The sequence below is a fragment of the Thamnophis elegans genome, chromosome 9 (genome assembly GCF_009769535.1).
Source record: "Thamnophis elegans isolate rThaEle1 chromosome 9, rThaEle1.pri, whole genome shotgun sequence".
NCBI lineage: Eukaryota > Metazoa > Chordata > Lepidosauria > Squamata > Colubridae > Thamnophis > Thamnophis elegans.
This window is the reverse complement of record NC_045549.1, coordinates 67,217,249-67,237,059: the sequence shown is the minus strand read 5'-3', so window position 1 is coordinate 67,237,059 and position 19,811 is coordinate 67,217,249. Positions and strand designations below refer to the sequence as shown.

Sequence of the window (19,811 nt, the reverse complement as noted above, 5' to 3'; positions counted from 1 at the left end):
TAAATTGTTGGGTAATTTGAATCACTTTATTCCTTGATAGGTATTCATGCACTGAAGGTATTTGCAGAGTGCATTCATTATTAATTTGCTTCAATTTTAGACAATCCAACAATTGGAATTTTCTCACTATCCATATTAATTACATAGAATATAAAACAGCACAATAGATCATAATCAATGACCTGTTCCCTCGAAAATAAGACCCAACTGGAAAATAAAACCCCTAGCATGAATTTTCAGGATGCTCGTAATATAAGCCCTAATAACTCCCAGTTAAGATCATCAGCCAGACGGACGCAGTTAGTACTGTATTTCCCCCAAAATAAGATCTAACCAGAAAATGAGCCCTAATGTATCTTTTGGAGCTTAAAATAATATAACACTCGGTCTTATTTTTGGTAAAACAGTGTAGAAACCACAGCAATAAACAGAGTATTTGAACTTGCATTAAACAACCGACAAATCAGTAATACTCAGTAATTCCAAATTGGGTGAAATGTGCTGAGAAAACAAAGATAACATAGTAAGTTTTCAGCTGTAGTTTATTGTCAAGGTTGTATTACAAACTGAATTACAAGGAAATCTGGTTATTTGAATATAAGATTATACTAATTTGTCTAAGAAAAGCCTTGAGATCGTTCAGTATTTCTTCTCTTCCCTGCGAATTCCCCCCCCCCTCGGTCCCCCAATGATTGCATGCTTCTTTTCCCTAAATACAAATTAAAGTATTGCCTACATCTATTTTTGCCAAAATAGTAGAAACCCTCTGTCCCAAAGGTGCTTTTTCGAGAGGCAATTTGTTTTTTTCTTTGAAGACATTTTGCTTCTCATCCAAGATGCTTTTGCTGGGAGCTGAAGAAGCTTCTTGGATGAGAGGCAAAATGTCTTCAAAGAAAAACCCAGAAAGTCCAGTGGCCTCTTGGGGGAAAAAAGGCACCTTTGGGACTGCGAAGCTCCATAGGAAAACTTCTGTTTTCCTGACACATTCATAGCTTTTGTCACTGTGTGCTCAAATATATCCAGCCTGTACCAAAAAAATAAAATGGGAAGGAGCAAAATGGCACATTCTGGAACCCTGAGCATCTGCACTTGGAAGTGAACTTCACTACATTCATAGCACATATTGCGCAGCTTCTCTATTTAGATCATAGTAATTCTCTTCCTCCCCCCCCCCCCCTCTTGACTTGGTTTGTGAGCCACCCTGAGTCCCTCTGGGAATAGAGTGGCATAGAAATACAATAAAATCAAAAATCAAATCAAATCAAACACAGGGGTGTCCAAACTTGGGAACTTTAAGACTTGTGGACTTCCAACTTCCAGAATTCCCCAGCCAGCAAGTCCACAAGTCTTAAAAGTTCCCAAGTTTGGACACCCCTGCTCAAACATAATAGCAGAATTGACAAGCAACAATCTTGCCCCATAAGGACACAATTTTGAATTTGAACAAACTCCATTATTTGAGGGAGTTCATTTCCGCATAACTACAGGTAGTCGGTTCATTTAGTGACCAAAGTCAACGGGGAAGCCAGATTCCCTTCACAACTGAGTTACTGCCGTGATTGACTTAACTACTGTCGCAAGGAAAGTCGTAAAATGGAGTGAAATTCACTGAACAAATGTTTCACTCTGCAACAGAAATTTTGGGCTCAGTTGTGTCCGTACGTCGAGGACTACCTGTGTACCTATACTTATAATTGATCGATGAAATCTGAAATGAAGATGTGAGGAATGAGAAAATAAAACCTATTAAAACCCCATTCTAAAGTTTTTGGAGAGGCAGGAAGTCAGATTTCTATTGCAGTTCATCTTCAATATGAGCCGTAATTCAGCAGTCAAGCACATTGTTTGAAGCAGGAGGCACAAGTTTATCAGATGAACCCCACCCTGAGGGTCCTCCCCCCCCCCCTTTTTTTTAATCACTTGCAATTTCATACACTTGGAAACAATTGCGGGCGGAGTGGGGGAGTATTGTAACTTTGGCTCTTTCAGGCTTGCAGCATTTCATCTTCAAAGAGCAAACCAAAATTAAAATCTGCCCATTCCTCCACTATTGAGATAGAAACGTTTCTTATTAGTTTCTTGTTAGCCAATATTATTATTATTAACTTGGAACTTCTGCCCGGAAAGTTTTCATACATTCCAATATAAAACATCCTTTGGGATGATCCTTTTGAAAGGGGATTTTTCTTTGAAGCTCTGGTTCTGTGTTCACTTAGATGTCTGTGATGCAAATATCATTAGAGACCGGAAGAATTGATGTTGTTTAAAAATATAAACCTAAAAAGCTGACTAAATATTACAGAGAAGAGTTACTGGAACTAGATGGTATAAAGAGACAACCGAGCTATGTTTTTTTTTAGGATTTATGAACAAAATGACAAAACAATTTAATTGACAGAATTAACTATGCTATGTACTTGTTCCTGTGACATTTTATAATATAAAAGTGGTCTAATTCCCATTCTCTCAAGTAAGATATCAGGCATTTCATCATTGCTAAAGTTAGTTTTATCAAGCAGCCACGATTGGTATGATGTGTCAATAGGAGGATTATTCTCTTGGTTTTTTTAAAAAAAAATTCTTTTAATGAGAACCGTATGGCCCAGTTAACGTTAATCTGTCATTTTACCTTTTGAACTTGCTGCCTTGTCTGTTAACATTGAGGATATAAAGGCACAGGTGGGTTTTTTTTCCCATTGAATTGTGCATGTGTATTCTTTCCAAGAAAAATAACAAGATGTTACTTTAAACTTAATATTTGTAGAGTTACCTTTTTGTAATATGTTCATTATGGATAACATAACTTCCTATCTAGATGATATGGTCCCTAGACTTTAATGATCCATAAATATGAAAAGGTTTTATACATACATACATACATACATACATACATACATACATACAATCAGAAAATTCTAATTGTATTGTGTCTTCACTATTTAAATAATGTCATCATCTACTCTTGCTCAACAGATTTCAAGTCATTAATATGGAAACGGTGCCAGTACATTTGTTGGGCACATATTTTAACGTGGGTGCATGCAGTAGAGTTTTTTTAATTTATTTATTCATTTATTTGCATGGACACGGCCACAAATGATCAGGTTCTGCTGTTTGTGTAGATTCACACACACAGAACCTTTCTGGACTGAAACCAATACGGATTGGTAGTAGAAATTAATTTACTGCCAATTCTTATTGGATTTTTAATAATATGTTGTTGGCATGGATGCCAATATGGGAACCGCAATATGGGAATGAGACAATATAAACTCATTGCTGAAATGACTGGGTGCATCTTTTTTGTTTTAGGTATACCAATAACTGTGCCACCGCCAGGTATATTTATTTATTTTAAAAGTAGCATGAAACTTAACTGTGAATTCCTTTTTCGTATAAGGAACATTTGAATATATCCCACTTTTTAAAAAAATGCACTCAGTTTTCTTTGGAGGACCTCATTAATACTCAGAGTGACTTGAGTTGCCAACTTGCTCAAAGTAGTTGAAGAATTAGAAGAAGTTTAGAATATATTTAAGTGTACAATATCCTTTAAAAAATAAGCTACGCAAACTGTTTTATTTTGGCATTATTCTATCATTTATTGCTACAAAGTTTTACTAAATGTTGTTGCGTTGTTTTTCTGCTAGGGCCCAGCTAATATGCACTAACTTAATTTTGAATTTGTTTTCAATTTAAACCCAACCTCTTAATAATTAAATATTTCAGGCTTTCCTCCCCCACCTGGAGGACCACCACCTTCCCTTATACCAACTATAGAAAGGTAAATCTTAGTTTGTAATCTAACATTACAAGGACTTTGTTTATTTTAACAATTGCTCTGATGTGAATTTGAACAAAAACACCGTTCCCTGTTTTTGACTGTTTGAATTTCCTTTCCTTTTCCAAAAAGAAGCCTGCTTTGTAAGTTTGTGGTTTCAGCAGCCACTTTGGGGTAGGTAGAAGGAAAAGCAAAGTTACCTGGAAGAGTTGTAGAAATGACTGGATTATGGACAGTAAAGCTAAAACTATCGGGGAGAGCAAATAAGATTTGAAGTCTGAAGTTGGATATTACCCTGTTTCCCTGAAAATAAGCCCTCCCCGAAAATATTGCAACCCAGCAGCCACGATGAGGTGACCACACTCACCGCCTCCTGAACCTCAAAATTAATAAGACTTCCCCGAAAATAAGTGCTTATTTCAGGGAAACACAGTAGTCGAGCAACTCTTAGGCATTTGGTTTCCTTCTTATTAGTTAAAGCTTTGGAACAGGGCTAGACAAGATAGTAACAATCTGCCATGTATACAATATGTTTTTTAATCATTGTACATTTCTGATTCAGGAAAATGTAATCTGGGCACTAGATGTCTGTGGGGCTTTTTATTATTCTCCTGGCAGGCCTCTGGATTGTTTCTAGTAGAAAGCTTGACTCTCTTATATATTAGGCTAGACAAGAATTTGGTGGTAAACTAGAATTATTTTGACATACAAAAAAATTGTACTTCGATATCTTACTGATTGAGGAATGATGAAATGTTTGCCTTAAAAGAAATAAAACTTTTGAACAATTAAGTCATATGGCAGTCATAAATCAGATCACCATGTGACAACACCCAATTTTATGACCTTTTTTATGGCAGTTATTAAGCAAACGCAGCGGTCATAAAGCGAACCCATAGCTAAAACATTATGGAGTGGTTTTTTTTGCTGGAAACCAGAAATAAATGCCAAATTCTGGTAAAAATGTCATAAACTGCAGTCATGTGACCACGGGATGCTGCAAATAGTTAAGTGTGGGCCAGTTGCCAAGCACCCAAAATTAATGATTGATTAATTTCATGATTTCATGTGAATTTATGGTTTAATATAATTGTATGATTTAATGATGATTACTTCCTAGAATAAATGAATAAATAAAAACAGCCGGGGGGGGGGAGTTTTAACCCAAACTACATATGTTAATCGTGATCTGAATCAAAGCTGTTCTTTGTTTTAGCAGTGGTAGGATTGAATTTGGCCTTCCCCACCTCACCATGGATGAATTATATCGGGCAGTGTTCAATACTTGACATTAAAAGTTTTCTAATGGAAGTGTTCTGAGCTAGGCTTCCCCAAAAAGCACAAGACAGGGTCCTGGTCCCGACAAAACCTCTTTTATTAAACAAATGTGAATTCCTCTCATTCATATTCAGCATGGCCTGGCAGTCCTTCAAAGGAATATTTATGACTACAGACCTTATTTTTCTTGGAAAGCTGCCATATAAATATTTTTCAAATGAGGTGCTGTGCAAGGAAAGGCTAGGCACAGAGTCACTGAGATTCACGGACAGATCTTCACACTCCTGAAATGAATCTAACGACCAAACAAACAAATTGTTTCCTGCAAAAGCTCACTCCCCTTTCACTCCTCTTTTATTTCCTCTGGGAGGGACCAATCACCTTCCCCCTGTGACTTTACTCCCAGGTTTACCCTGATTTCTGAGTTGTTCTTTTCTTCTGGCAGCTCTGCACACAAACACACACACACTGGGAACAGGCTCCAGCTGTTCCTCTGCCTCACTGCTGTCTAGCTCCGTAGGCACATAATCACTGCCAGACGGCTTCGGCCCCATCTCTCCCTCTAACGCAGAGCCCTCGTTTGAGCCTTCCCTAGCCTCCAGGACCGGCCCATGCTCCTCCCCAACCTCCTCGCTGTCCGACTCTGCTGCCAGCACTGCTGGCCGTTGGCGAGCCACAGCAGGGAGAACCTTTTCCTTTCCCATGTTCTCTACCACGTAGACAACTGTTTTGTCTGGATATGCCTTCCTAGTATAGCTAGATCCGTAAGATGAAAATACAGGCTATGAACAAAGCAAGACAAAGATATTTATAGGAATATTGAGCTGATAGGTCAAAGGTGAATTCATCCATGTTTGAGTATGAAGAAAGAAGCAGAGAATTGGGTCTTGCCTTAATGTTGTTTTGCAAGGCTTTCTGTTGCAGAGTGTGTAGAGGGGTGCAAAAATAACAACGAGGCTGTGCACTGAAGGACCCAAACAGACTTCCTTCCGACCCTCACCCCTTTTATGAAGATAATCGTAGGGAGCAAAGAAGACATTGATAAACCTCTTTATACATGCAAAGATGGACCAGGTAGCCGGTTGCCTTAATTTATTCCTGCAGAGCTAAAGGCATAGTATGTTCAGAGCACTGCCATCCAGTTAAACACGGGCAGCCCGAACTGATTTAATACAGCATATTGATGATTAATCATTTTCTATGCTTGCAAACAAATGCACAGTTCAGAAACTGGACCTGTAATGCAATAGAAATTGGTTCATTTGAACAGAACCTTAAATATGAAAGAGGGTTGATTTATGTTTATTTCCCAACAGTGGACATTCTTCTGGTTACGACAGCCGCTCTGCTCGTGCATTTCCATATGGTAGTGGTAAGTCTCTTCAGTTCACTGCTTGAAAATGTCACTTGACCTGCTATATTTTCATATCTAAAATTTCTTCTTGCCTACAGGAAATGATGATAATAACTAATATTAATATTGTTGGTTTCCCAAGTCTTCCTATTACGGGTGACATCTTCCATTTGTCAAGCGTCCATTGGCAGCCACCAGTCTCCTGCCATATTGCGAGGAGGGTGGCGGGGGGGGACGTAGGGAGAATCAGTTAACTGAAAATATATGTAGTCCTTCCTTGGCTTACATCCATTCTTGGGTTGTTGAGCAAAGCGGTAGTTAAGATGCCATGTGACGGCTGTTCTCAACAACAGCAATCCCAGCGCTTCCGGTTGTGGTCATTAAGCAATCTGGGCAGGTCGTTCAATCTCGCAGGTTGGCGGAGAAGGTAGCAGCTGGTCATAAATGGAAACAGGTTGCCAAGCTCCCAGATCACAATCATACGACTGTGGGACTGGGGGTGCAATGTTTTGAGACAACCAGATGCAGTTGTGCAGCAGGTTGCAGAGTACCCTTTCTAAGGGCTGTCATAATTCTGGATCATTTACACAAATGGTTGTAAGTTGAGTACTTAGATTTATAGCATGCAATATAAGCAGTTAATTACAAATACCGTATTTTTTGGAGTATAAGACGCAACCTTTTCCCTCAAAAAAGAGGCTAAAAATCTGGGTGCATCTTATACACCGAATACAGCATTTTTTGCCTCCTGAAACCCTGCCCCCTTCACCAAAATGGCAGTGGAGAGCCTCTAGGAAGCTTTCGGAGAGCTCCTGGGGGCTGGGGAAGGCAGAAATGAGCAAAAACTGGGCCGTTTATTGCTCAATTTTGCCCCCCGCCCTCGCAGCCCCCAGGAGCACTCTCTAAGCTTCCTAATGCCCCCCTTTTTTTTGAAGAAAAAAAACGGGCCTGTTTTTGCCAAAAACTGGCTGTTTTGGGGAGGTTTGCAGAGTGTAAAAACTTTTTTTTTTAATTTGCCTCTTCAAAACCTTGGTGCGTCTTATACGCCGAAAAATAGGGTACTTTTTTTTTCTGAAATTATTTTAACAAATTTAAAAGCTTTAAAAAAATCTAAAAGTCACAGAAGGACTCTGGGCTATTATACAGATAAAATGTTAAAGACACAAAGTGAATTTAAGAAATGAAAATAGGAGCAGTGATAGTAAATCTCAATATTAAAAGGTAATTAAAAGGCATGGGGAAGAGCATTCAAGAGCGCTAATCATCCCCGTGAATTAATAATGCTCTGTGAGCTTTTAAGTTAAATGGCAGATCTTTAGATGTTTTCCAAAGGTCAAGAAATTGGGGGCATATCTCACCTTTGGATTTTAGGTTTTCTATTTTCCAATAAATGCTGAACGTTACACGAAAAACAGAAAAGGAAGCAGTATCCTCATAGCACCAGAAGACTCCTGAGCCTACCCTCATTTAAAAAAAAAAAAAAAGTTTGCTACTCCATTTTGTCTTTGGATTGTTGTCAGAGGAATTCAGTAACATTACCTTGAGCAGTCTGATCCAACACTCTTTAGAACAAAGATCTTCAATCCATATTTTATAGATTGATGCTTAGGAATGTCTTAGCCCCGCCATGGTGAACCTATGGAATGTGTGCCAGAGGTGGCACGCAGAGCCTTCTGTGGGCATGCGTGCCATTGGTAGCTGGTTTCTGGTGCGCTAGCCAGCTGGTCTCCGCGGGTGCTGGAGAACAAGCCATTTTTCGGGCTGTTTGGCGGTCATTTTCCCGGCCTGTTTTCTGGGCTATTTTTAGGCCATTTTTCTTCACGGGCACCAGAGTACCAAAAAAATTGCCTGAAAACGCCCCGAAAAATGCCCCAAAACAGGCATGTGAGCCCCGTCCAGCTAGTCTTCGGGTTTCTGGGGCGCTGGCATGCACACATGCACACCCATTCCATTGTGGTCACTCAGTGCCGAAAACATTTGCCGTAACTGTCTTAGCCTATAAAAGAAAAGGATTGGGGCGGGTATGATCCCTTGTCTTCCAGTACTTGAGGGCTGTCACATAGAAGATTCTCGAAAGCATCAGAGGGCAAGATAAGAAGTGAAGGATGGAAGCTTGTTTAAAGAGAGATCCAAGCGAGACTTAAGGAGAATTTTTCTGACAGGGAGAACAATAAATCAGTGGAGCAGTTTGCCTTCCAGGATGCTCCATTGCTGAAGGTTTTCAAAGAACCATTTGCCTGGGCTATGGCATAAGGCCTCGTGCCTTGAGCAGAAGGTTGGACTAAGAGACCTCTTGAGGTCCCTTCCAGTCCTATATTCTATGGTGCCTTTTGAATAACAGGAGACGCTGAGGATATTCTGAGTAACACAAAGCTACCTTTTTCTTGAACTTCTCTAGGAATCAGCTTTTTATTCTATTTAGACTTAATGATTTTCCCTCTTGTGGTTAATAGTGGTAAGGATGAAGTTAAAAAAAAAGGGCCCTTGGAATTCTCGTTTTATACATCGTCAATATTTTCTTTTTAAACTTTTGTTGTTATGGGGAAATCGCTTGCTGCCTTTTCACATGTCATTCCCATTCAGAGCTCCTATATAGTTTCCCCCTTTTAAATTAATTTTTAATCCAACATATTTCTTCTAGGGCAGTGATGGCGAACCTTTTTCTTACAGTGTGCCAAAATTGCAAGTGCACATGCTGTTGCACACGTGCCCACTCAGTCTCCCTCTGCCACCTGCGCATGCATGCGTGGCACACCCACACACACCGTGCATGCACATGCAACCCCACCTCAGGCTCTGGAGCCTTTCCTGAAGCTTGGGGAGGGCAAAAACAGCCTCCCCTAGCCTCCTGGAGACCCTCCGGAAATCAGCTGGCCAGCGCACGCATGCACGCCGGAGCTGACAGCCGGCGTGCCACCAAATATGGCTCCACGTGCCACCTGTGGCACGCATGGTTTGCCATCATGGTTCTAGAGCATTGTAATTTCATTCTAAGTTTAGTATTTGTGAATCTCCGAACGTTCCTGGTGTGGAAATTGTACTGGTGATGTCCTGTTTGGTAATAATAGAAACTTATGCTTCTAACTGAAGGAAGATTAAAAATTCTGGTGCTCAGAAATTCCTTAGCCTTCAAAAAGGAGAAACCAAGTGGCTTTTCCTTTCCTTGCCCTACTCACTTTCCAGTGCTAGGGGTGTCGTCTTGTGAGGTCGTTCAGTACATTCTAATTAATGTTTTTTGTCCTAAATACATTGTCCAGGATGATTATCTGCTTGCATTTTTAAGAGCGGGACTGCTCAAATGAAATAGTGAAAAGAAATCCAAACGCCTTGATTATCTACAAATCCTGCGTCTCATACTCTGAAAAATATGGTAGATAGATGAAGGGTTTTCAAAGTTCCCGTTTCAAATAATAGAAGAAACAGACGAACATCCTTTTTGGTGCCTATGTACAACCCGCCTCAGTTACGAAAAATAGTTTCACTTCAATACAGGCCACCAGCAACTATAAAATTAACACCCCTTGAATCCTTGGCTTCGGATTTGCTAGTGGTTAGGGTGGGCTGGGCACCTCACTAAGAGAACCCAGTGCTATTACATGGCAGTCTGGGAATTACAATTATTCCATGCCAATTTTTTTTAAAAAAATAAATTTAGCACCAAATTTGCTTTCCAGGCAGGCAACTTATTTTCAAAATGCCTGCCTCTTTAAATGTGTTCCTAATTTGAATCTTCCTCATCCTTGCGGTCACCGCCTGCCCTTAGTCAGTTCCAGTAATGTGGCAGTTTATGGGTTATGGGATTCTCTCCGTCTTCCTGCCTAACCAACAAATGCTAATTTACAGATGTCAAAATACTCAAAAACAACATGAAATAAGTCCCCCCATTTTATCCTTGGCTGAGTTCGAAACTCCAGAATATAAAACGTTTTGTTTTTAGTTTGGAGCACTTTAAGCACATCTGCCAAACTTGGAACATTTTGCAGGTATCTGGGTCTCTTTCTTTATTTTTTTTAAAGTTCAGAAAAACAATGTGAAAGAAAGTAAATAAGCGCAGCTGCAATTACAGAAGAACACAAACGTGGCTTTTAAATATAATACCATAAAATAAGGGAATAGATTCTCATATTGACGCTGCTTTTAAAATTGCCACTGGAATAACCACTGGGAAGCAATTAGTTTATAAGCTTTATTCAATCTGCCATTCAAGGTGGGTTTTCCAGTTAAACCTTCCCTCTTACAAATAGGGAATAATCCCAGTGCGACTCATTTTACGTTTTTCAAATGTTTCAGACTTTTTTTGTTTTCTAACCCTGGAATTTTTTTCTTTAGTCACCTTTCCGCACCTTACAGGTTCTGCCCCATCGTGGACTAGTCTCATGGACACAACCAAACAGTGGGATTATTATTCCAGAAGAGATAAAGACAGAGAGCGCGAAAGGGATCGAGACCGAGAACGGGACCGAGATCGCGACAGGGAGCGGGAGCGGACCCGAGAAAGGGAGCGGGAGCGAGAGCACAGTCCGACTGCGAGTGTGTTCAATAGGTGGGTATCAGGACCACATCCAAGGCTTTGCAGTGAGAGTTCAGGGCCTGCTTTTAAAAAAAAAACATATTTCAAACTTCCCATGCAGCTGCATATTCTTAGGGGACAAAGACTGGCTTTTGTTTTTCTTTTCTCTCTGAAAGCCTAGCCAGCTAACTCTCAAATTCAAACCAGAAGTGCAGAAATAAACACTACATACAAGACCCAAAACTAAGATGGTGAATTTTGTTAAGTCACACAAGTAGAATCGCCTCTGTGAAATGCTCATACCTATCTCTCCCCCACTCCCCCCCATTTGTAAAGTGAATTGTGTGGTATATTAAATAATTCTCTTTTCAGCTTCAAAATGCTACGTCCATTAAGGGTTGAGTTTAAAATATATTAAAATAATGTTTGTTCTTATAGAGCACAGGACTTAAAGTCGCCACGGTTGAGAAACACTGTTATAGAGGCTTAGTAGTAATGTTCTCTACTTAGTATGTTTTGTGTTATAAATTACAGGGTCAGTGTCTCAGTCATTAAGATCAGTTTAACATCTGTTCCTTAGGCACCTTTGATTGAAAGCACAAAACGATCTGGTCATTCCAGGGTGCCGAAAGGAACCTTAATGACTTCCAGGCTTAGAGAAGATGCTGTCTTGCTTGCAGACTTAACCGAAAAGGAGGTTCCTCCTCCTCCTCCTCCTCCTCCTCCTCCTCCTCCTCCTCCTCCTCCTCCTCCTCCTCCTTCTTCTTCTTCTTCTTCTTCTTCTTCTCCTCCTACTCCTCCTCCTCCTCCTCCTCCTCCTCCTCTTCTTCCTCTTCCTCTTCCTCTTCTTCTTCTTCTTCTTCTTCTCCTCCTCCTCCTCCTCCTCCTCCTCCTCCTCCTCCTCCTCCTCCTCCTCCTTTTAATGTGACTAAATTATCTGACATCCATAGCAAAACTACTGTCATATGACAGTGTGAAAAGCCAGAGAGCCCTTAGCCTAATAAAATCATCCTTTGTGGAATAACAAGAGAAAGTGGGAAGCTTGGGAGTTCAGGTATGATATCCTGGAACAAATATCAGTCTTTTTTAACCATTTTTCAGTGCCTTTTGAAAATTGAGTCTAAGATTAGAAAGAATAATATGTTGGGCCTCCATGATTGACATGCACTGTAAGCAGGTATTGACATTATGCTCTGGTAAAAGGTCAGGTTCAACTGACTTGGTGGAACGTTGGTGGAATTTTATTGGTAGAACTACTGAAGGGATTTGCCATTTGCTGATGTCAACTGCTATCTTATGCTTCTGTGCTTCATTGCCATGTGGAGACAATCTGCCTTGAACTCTTGGGGAAGGTGGCTGGGAGGGGGAATGCTTGGGGGAAAACGAAAGTAATGGCTGTATCTCCCTGAGATGCTGCTTCAGGGTCACCTGGCTGGGAAAAGAATGCAGCTGTATATACCAGTGAGTGTTCTGAAAACATCTTGCTGGAATTTGATTGGTCATGTGTGTGTGGAGGGGGGGGGGGTCACCAATGGAGGGAAAAGTAGATCTCAGGGATCTTGGCGCATGATTCTCAGTTTTGGCTGTGCATTACTGCGATGCACCTAATAAAAAATATCTTTCCCGAAAAATGGAGCCAAGGATTGTTTCTATTTAAATTTGAGGCAGGTCTCACAGTTGTATTGTAGTCTTCTTTTTCCCAGCTATCTAAAATGCAACGGGATTTTTTTTTAATCTATCAGTCCACCTGTTTCTCCTCAACTTTTGAACCCAGACAAGCCCAAAGCCTACTTTGTAGTGTCTGCCTTAGTTTTAACTTTGGGAGAGTGCCATGTCTTGAAAGATCCAGGAAGCAGCCAAATCAGATGAGTAGGTGGCAGAGTCAGGCAGCATCAAGGCAATCTGAGGTGGGGGGGGGGAAGGGAATGGAGCTGTCAGAGAGACAGACGCAGAGCCTGGGCCGACCATCAGCCCTCGGATGAAGAGTCAACAGCTCCCAGGTCTGGAGGTGGCTGATGAGGAAGAGGAGGAACAACTGCGTCCAGTGCCTGATGTGCAGAAGGCAGAGGAGAGGAGAGCAGTGGAAATCTATGGGCTGGTCCTTGGGATGGAAGAGCCACCACTGCTAGCGAAGCCCCACCCTATCTCTGGGGATAAAAGGCAGGGAGCGGAGATGAATAGATGTGGCACACAACTATTCCTCTAGCCTGGTGTGTGTGAGAGAGAGAAAGAGAGACTTTGCCGAGGCTGCTGGCTCACCTAATAAAGGGAACATTTATTTAACTATAGAGGATTTGCCCTGTTTGAGAGCCGGGTCACAACATTTTCACCCTGCCTTCTGAAGGCTAAAACACCCAAACGTTTTGTGAATTTCAATAAAAGGTAGCACCAGCTGATGTCCCCTTGCATTACACGAAGTTCCTGCCTGAATCTGCCTTTCAGGATTATTCTTCGTGGAACCCAGAAATCAGACAAAAGGTTCCCAATGATAATCTCTCTGTGCTTTAGGTGTATATGGGAGAAGCCCAAGAGTTGCTAACTTTAGTTTGAGGAATGCTCTTTCCTTCTTAGTGATGAGGAGCAGAGATACAGGTACAGAGAATATGCGGAGAGAGGCTATGAACGACATAGGACAAGTCGAGAGAAAGAAGAGCGGCACCGAGAAAGGAGGCACCGAGAGAAAGAAGAGACGAGACACAAATCATCGCGGAGGTCAGTTCCTTACTGAGCTATCAAATGGTTGCTTTATAGGTGGCGCTTAAAATAGAAATGTTGGCTATCCTGTAATACCGCCCCACACACACCCCTCTCTTTTTTTCCTAGTGAAAAATGAAGCCCAAAGTTAGTAAAATGTTTGATCTAATCAAAGAGATTTGAATGTAGTTGATAGTTAGAATCAGAATCTTTTTTTTAGTTTGATCATGGAAGCTTTTTAACGAAAGGTTCAGTTCACTGGTCTTTTGGTGGGCTGTTTAGATCCCTGGGCAGTGATGGGGGGACCCACTGTCCTTGGGGGGGGGGTGTTGGCTGCTCTTTGCCAAAGCACCCGTTTGTTCATTTCAGAATCGAGGCCCAAGCTTTTACCTCAGGGGTGTCAAACTCAATTTCATTGAGGGCCACATCAGGGTTTGTTTGACTTCAGGGCCAGGCTGGGTGTGGCCAGCTCAATGTCACTCTGGTCGGGGACGTCTGTGGCGGCCCAAGCACTCTGCTAGTGGAAACAGCCTCCCAGGCTCCATTTCTGGTTGCGATGGCCTCCTGCAACCCTCGGCCAGTGAAAACGGAGCTCCGGAGGGCCACATGCAGCCCTCCCGAGCTCTGGTTTTGCTGCAGAGGCCCTGCTGGTCCTTCGCTGTTTCCAGGGCGGCCCCGCGGGCCAGATCGAAGCACCCCACATCTGGACCCCAGGCCTTGAGTTTGACACCCCTTCTTTACCTTGTCTCTGAGGTGAGACTGGCCAATAGAGCAGCAGTCTTTTTAATGTCCTTTGCTTATTTGCCAAGTGAAACATTTGCACTTGCTTGCCTCCCTTTGCTAATACAGTTAGTCCTCAACCTACCACCACAGTTGAGCCCAAAATATCTGCTAAGCACGACGTTTGTTAAAATCATCTTTTTAAAAATCTAATTGGGTTAATCAACATGATCTATGGCCCTGTGTGTTGAAAGCATGAGTACATATAACCCCCCAGTTACAACAACCACAACTGAACCCAAAATTTATGTTGCTAACTGAAACGTGTGTTAAGTGAATTTTGCCCCATTTGACCACCTTTCGTGCTACATCTGTTAAGTGAACCACTGCAACTGTTAAGTTAGCAACACGGTTGTTAAATGAATCTGGCCTTCCACGTTGACTTTGCTGGCAAGTCGCAAAAGGGCATCACATAAACCTGGGACGCTGCAACCGTCATAAATATGAATCAGTTGCCAAGCATCTGACTTTTGATCATATGACCATCAGGATGCTGCAAGGGTGTGAAAAATGCTCAAAAGTCATCTTTCCCACTGTTGTCGTGATTTCGAATGGTCACTAATGGACTGTCGTAAGTTGAGGACTGCCTATAGTTTACAGTCAAAAATGAAAAACAAAAATCCCAAGAATTTCTCAAGGACATAACAATTAAACAATTGTTTTAATTGTTAAACAATTTCAAAGTCTACCATTGTGAATGGAAATACAACGAAAGCTGTGACTTCTCCTTTGGAGAAAAATTCTGGCCTCTTCATTGGGGACATTTAATTTAAGTTTAAATGCAGTTATTGGTGTCAAACGGCTGCCAGCCTGTGCTCAAAATAAACAATGGCAGATGGAAATCCCAAGAGAAGCTTAATATCAGAAAAACTCTGAATCGTAATATCTGAAAAACTTCAGCCCCTTCCTGGTTTTGATTGATGATGAGGGAAGCTCATTTGATGACATCATTGCACAGACTACATCATCATTTTATAACAGAGGTCTCCAACCTTGGCAATTTTAAGCCTGGTGGACTTCAACTCCCAGAATCCCCCAGCCAGTACAGGGGAATTCTGGGAGTTGAAGTCCACAGGACTTAAAGTCGCCAAGGTTGGAGACCCCTGTTTTATAACACAGAGAGCATGAGAAGTAGGGTGGTGGCACTCAGCCTGAGGCTCCATTAAATCTTTTTGTCCTTTTTTTCTCCCGTTTCTTTCCCTAGTAACAGCCGGCGCCGCCATGATAGTGAAGAAGGAGAGAGCCACAGGAGGCATAAACATAAAAAGTCAAAAAAGAGCAAAGAAGGGAAAGAAATGGGGGGCGGGGAGCCTGCCTCCGAACAGGAAAACACCGAAGCTGCCCCTGCAGAATAGGCATGCGATGGTGTTTTTGCCTACTTGCTTATATTAACGCCAGAAATAGATTGCTCTAAATCTAATTATTTTTCTGGGTCTTAAAAATGTTGCTCTTAATCTTGTTCTGTTAGTAGAAAAGCATACGTTTAATTTGGGATTTTGAAAATAAAAGAGTGATTTTTTTCATGTTAAAAGCAGGCTGTTTTTGTCTTTGTGCCATTTGAACAAAATGAAGACGTTGCCGAAAAGTTCGCCTTTGGTGACTTGAGATTCCTTGCATTTCATCCAAGATTCATCAAAATGGAAAGCGCAGATGTAATACAAAGGTTTCTCATATTCAGATAAATATTTCACACACGGCAGTTGTTCCGGACACTCAGACGTTCTCTGAATGATGAAGCATTGTTTCATTTAGTCCTTTAGATAAGTATCGTATTTTTTGGAGTATAAGACGCACCTTTCCCTCCCCCTAAAAGAGGATAAAAATTTGGGTGCGTCTTATACACTGAATCTAGCCCCACCCACCCACCATCCCCCACCCTTTGGCCTCTGCCTCCCAGCAATTTACTTCCCTGCGGCAAACGGGGAAAAATGGGGTTCGCGGAGGCTGCAATAGGCTATCCCTGCAGCCTGAAACAGGTGATGATTGGGAGGCGCTTAAACTGAAAGTGCAACTTGCTGTTTGCTCCATGAGGCGCATTGCTGGGAGGCAGAAGCAGATTTTTTTTTTTGTGCTAATCTGGCTGTTTGCTGCAAGAAGGTAAGTCAATAACTATAAATGCCTATAGAACGTTCAAATTATTAGACTTATTTTTTAAAATCTGCTTTATTATTATTCTAGACAACAAAATGAAGCTTTTTAAAATAAATGTTTGATCTGAAGAGGCCCAGTGCCATTGTCTCTTCTTTTAAATAGCAGAGAATACCTATACTTCCAGAAAGCACATTAATTTTAACAGCATCTATACAAGTATAGTCGGAAATGTAACGCCACAAACTGTATGTTGTCTGTACTGTTTGCTGTTTGTTGCAAAGAGGCAAATTGCTGGGAGGCAGAAGCAGGTTTTTCCCCCTTGTTTTCCTCTCCAAAAGCTACGTGTGTCTTATACTTCAGAGCATCTTATACTCTGAAAAATACGGTAAATATATTTTAAATAAAAAGTTAACATATCTTGGCTAAAATCCATAATGTGTCAATAGCATTCAGGTGGAATGTCTCCTGTATTTGATCGTAACAGTTGTGGGTAGTTCACTGTAGATAAACCAGGCAGTTTCTGGCTTTATTCTTTGCTTCTACTGCTCCTTACCATGGCCATTAGGATGCTGGTTAAGAAGAGTCCAACCCAGAATGGAAGAATAAAAACAAGACTAAAACAGATGAAATGGTTGATTTCATTAATCCGAATGTTTCATGCAAAATTGAGCATTTTTGTCGTTTTTTTAATTAAATCAATCTGGCTTTACAAATTACAATTAATTTAATAGTAGAAACAAAATACACAATTATAATGTATTGGAAAGAAAACATGTTTTTGTAAAAAAAAAAAAACCTTCTTTTACTGAGCACAAAAAGGGAAATTAATAGATTCATCAGCCGGCCTTCTAAGTCTTGCATAGATGCTTAGTCGTTAGAAAAGTATTTCGTCACTTCAGGATTTCTGAAATCACTTTCAACTTAGCTAAAGGTGTTTCCCTCCTTTATCTAAAGAGCAGGTGAAACATAGATATAAAAATACAGCGTGAAACATATTCACAACAAGTTGTGTGCTTTGATTGACACCAGTAGCTTTCCATAGACGGCACGTATGTGTACTACGGAGCATTTTAACGACTGTTCTACTTAATGCACATTGATACTTTGCTACCCAAAAAAAAGTACACAGATATTCGTTTGTTTCCAGTTGAAACACATCTTTATAAAAAGGTGCCAGGCCAGGATGCAATAGTGAGAGTAAGTTTCCCCTTCAGTTCTTTTAACATCCTTGCCAAAGAGGCATGCGCCATTCCTGAGATATTCCTGCCATTCACTGCAAGGAGGATGTCACCACACCTGGTAGGGGGAGAAGAGAGCAAATAAAGCTAAGTTTAGGCTCATCTGCAATGCCAAGACAGTTTTCTTTATTTTGCAAATGTTTGGTGTTCAGAATTGCCAAAGCTCTCATATTAGGGAAGTTTCCAAAGAGTATTTAATCAAACCTGATCAACTCAGCTTTGCACCAGAGCCCAACTTGAGAATCACTTCAGATGTTCTTTTACTGGGTGGTATAAAATGGAACCTATTTTGATGCATTATCATTCCTTGGGGAGTGTTTCTGTTGAAGCCATTGGTCCAAGTCCCTTTCATTTCGTATAACTGGAAGCACTGTGGCCATACAATACTTTGCTATTTCAGGATGATATTTGGCGGCATAAGAATGTGTTTCCTACGTCACCCAAATGAGTTAAAGAGATTGTGAAGATATGCCTGAACCTTAGACTCACATGTTAACATTCACTAGATGCAAAATTAGGTCACACATTTTGGTTGCCACGATGTAAAAGGATGTGGAGACTCTAGAAAGAGTGCAGAGAAGAGCAACAAAGATGATGAGGGGACTGGAGGCTAAAACATGAACGGTTGCAGGAACTGGGTATGTCTAGTTTAATGAAAAGAAGGACTAGGGGAGACATGATAGCAGTCTTCCAATATCTCAGGGGTTGCCACAAAGAAGAGGGAGTCAAACTGTTCTCCAAAGCACCTGAGGGCAGAACAAGAAGCAATGGGTGGAAACTAATCAAGGAGAGAAGCAACTTAGAATTAAGGAGAAATTTCCTGACAGAAGAATTAATCCATGGAACAACTTGCCTCCAGAAGTTGTGAATAATCCAACACTGGAAGTCTTTAAGAAGATGTTGGGATAACCATTTGTCTGAAACGGTATAGGGTTTCCTGCCTAAGCAGGGGGTTGGACTAGAAGGCCCCCAAGGTCCCTTCCAACTCTTGTTATTATGTTTATTTCATTTATAAACTGCCACATCTTCAGATTCTTGGCAGTTCAAAGAGCAATTATGAAACAATCCCTCTGAGACTCACAGCCCCACCACCTGGAAGCGGGACACAATTTTGCTCCCAGGTGCAGGTATTTTCACAACGTGCCTCACTATCAATTAGTGTATCAATTGTCTGGTTTAGCACAATTATGTTTGCCAGGGATCAAAGGCTCAGGTAAGCAGGATAAAACAAGTTACAAAAGAATTCAATTGCTCTGTGTAAAATGTTAACTCGTTTTATGCTAAAACCAACGTTCACTTTCTTGTGTCTATTTCTGTAGCCGAGATAAAAGAGCTAGCAGTGATTCTCTCTTGGGTAGGAAATACAGTTTCCATCCATTCCTTGTTTGGTACCAAACATTTGCAAAGTAAGTGATATTAAGAAGAAAGTAGGATCTTTATTCAGATTCATTTTCGACTGACTGGGAATAATTGCTTCTATAATCAAAGAAGAAGGCAATTGGTAAAGGTTCCCCCGCACATGTGTGCTAGTCGTTTCCGGCTCTAGGGGGCGGTGCTCATCTCTGTTTCTAAGCCGAAGAGCCAGCACTGTCCGAAGACGTCTCCATGGTCATGTGGCTGATATGACTAAACGCCAAAGGCGCATGGGAACGCTGTTACCTTCCCACTAAAGGTGCTTCCTATTTTTCTACTTGCATTTTTGCGTGCTTTCAAACTGCTAAGTTGGCAGAAGCTGGGACAAGTAATGGGAGCTCACTCCGTTATGCGGTGCTAGGGATTCGAACCGCTGAATTCCTGACTTTCTGATGGACAAGCTCAGCATCTTAGCCACCGAGCCACCACGTCCCTGTGATCAGATCACAAATTTTTCAGTGAGTCAAACATATTCATAGACTATTCCCTTCTTGGAAATGGTGGGAAGGATCCTTGGAAAACAATTGTGCTTACATCCTATCCCTATAATCCACAAGCAAAAATGGGAAACATTTTTGTTAACAATTCTGGAAAAAAATGTTTTCAACATAGACAGTACAGAACAAGATGCTTCATGGGTAGAATTTGATCAATAGCAATAGCAATAGCAGT

At 41.1% G+C, this 19,811-nt stretch overlaps 2 protein-coding genes across 8 annotated transcripts in view; one reads left to right on the top strand and one right to left on the bottom strand.

Moving 5' to 3' along the window:
* Positions 1–15,928, top strand: part of FIP1L1 (factor interacting with PAPOLA and CPSF1) — a 37,597-nt gene extending 21,669 nt beyond the window's left edge. For 2 of the 7 annotated variants that reach the window (XM_032223881.1, XM_032223884.1), the window contains 6 exons: positions 3,313–3,339; positions 3,730–3,784; positions 6,376–6,431; positions 10,743–10,956; positions 13,495–13,635; positions 15,602–15,928. In XM_032223881.1, the coding sequence (XP_032079772.1) occupies positions 3,313–3,339; positions 3,730–3,784; positions 6,376–6,431; positions 10,743–10,956; positions 13,495–13,635; positions 15,602–15,752 (644 nt within the window). In that variant the 3' untranslated portion in view covers positions 15,753–15,928. Of the gene's footprint in view, positions 1–3,312; positions 3,340–3,729; positions 3,785–6,375; positions 6,436–10,742; positions 10,957–13,494; positions 13,636–15,601 lie in introns of all 7 variants that reach the window. The other 5 variants (XM_032223883.1, XM_032223886.1, XM_032223882.1 and 2 more) reach the window with 4 other exon arrangements.
* Positions 15,929–17,577: 1,649 nt separating this feature from the next.
* Positions 17,578–19,811, bottom strand: part of LNX1 (ligand of numb-protein X 1) — a 119,507-nt gene continuing 117,273 nt past the window's right edge. Inside the window, exon 10 of the mRNA XM_032223880.1 lies at positions 17,578–17,784. Coding sequence (XP_032079771.1) covers positions 17,649–17,784 — 136 coding nt within the window. The 3' untranslated portion in view covers positions 17,578–17,648. The remainder of the gene's footprint in view (positions 17,785–19,811) is intronic.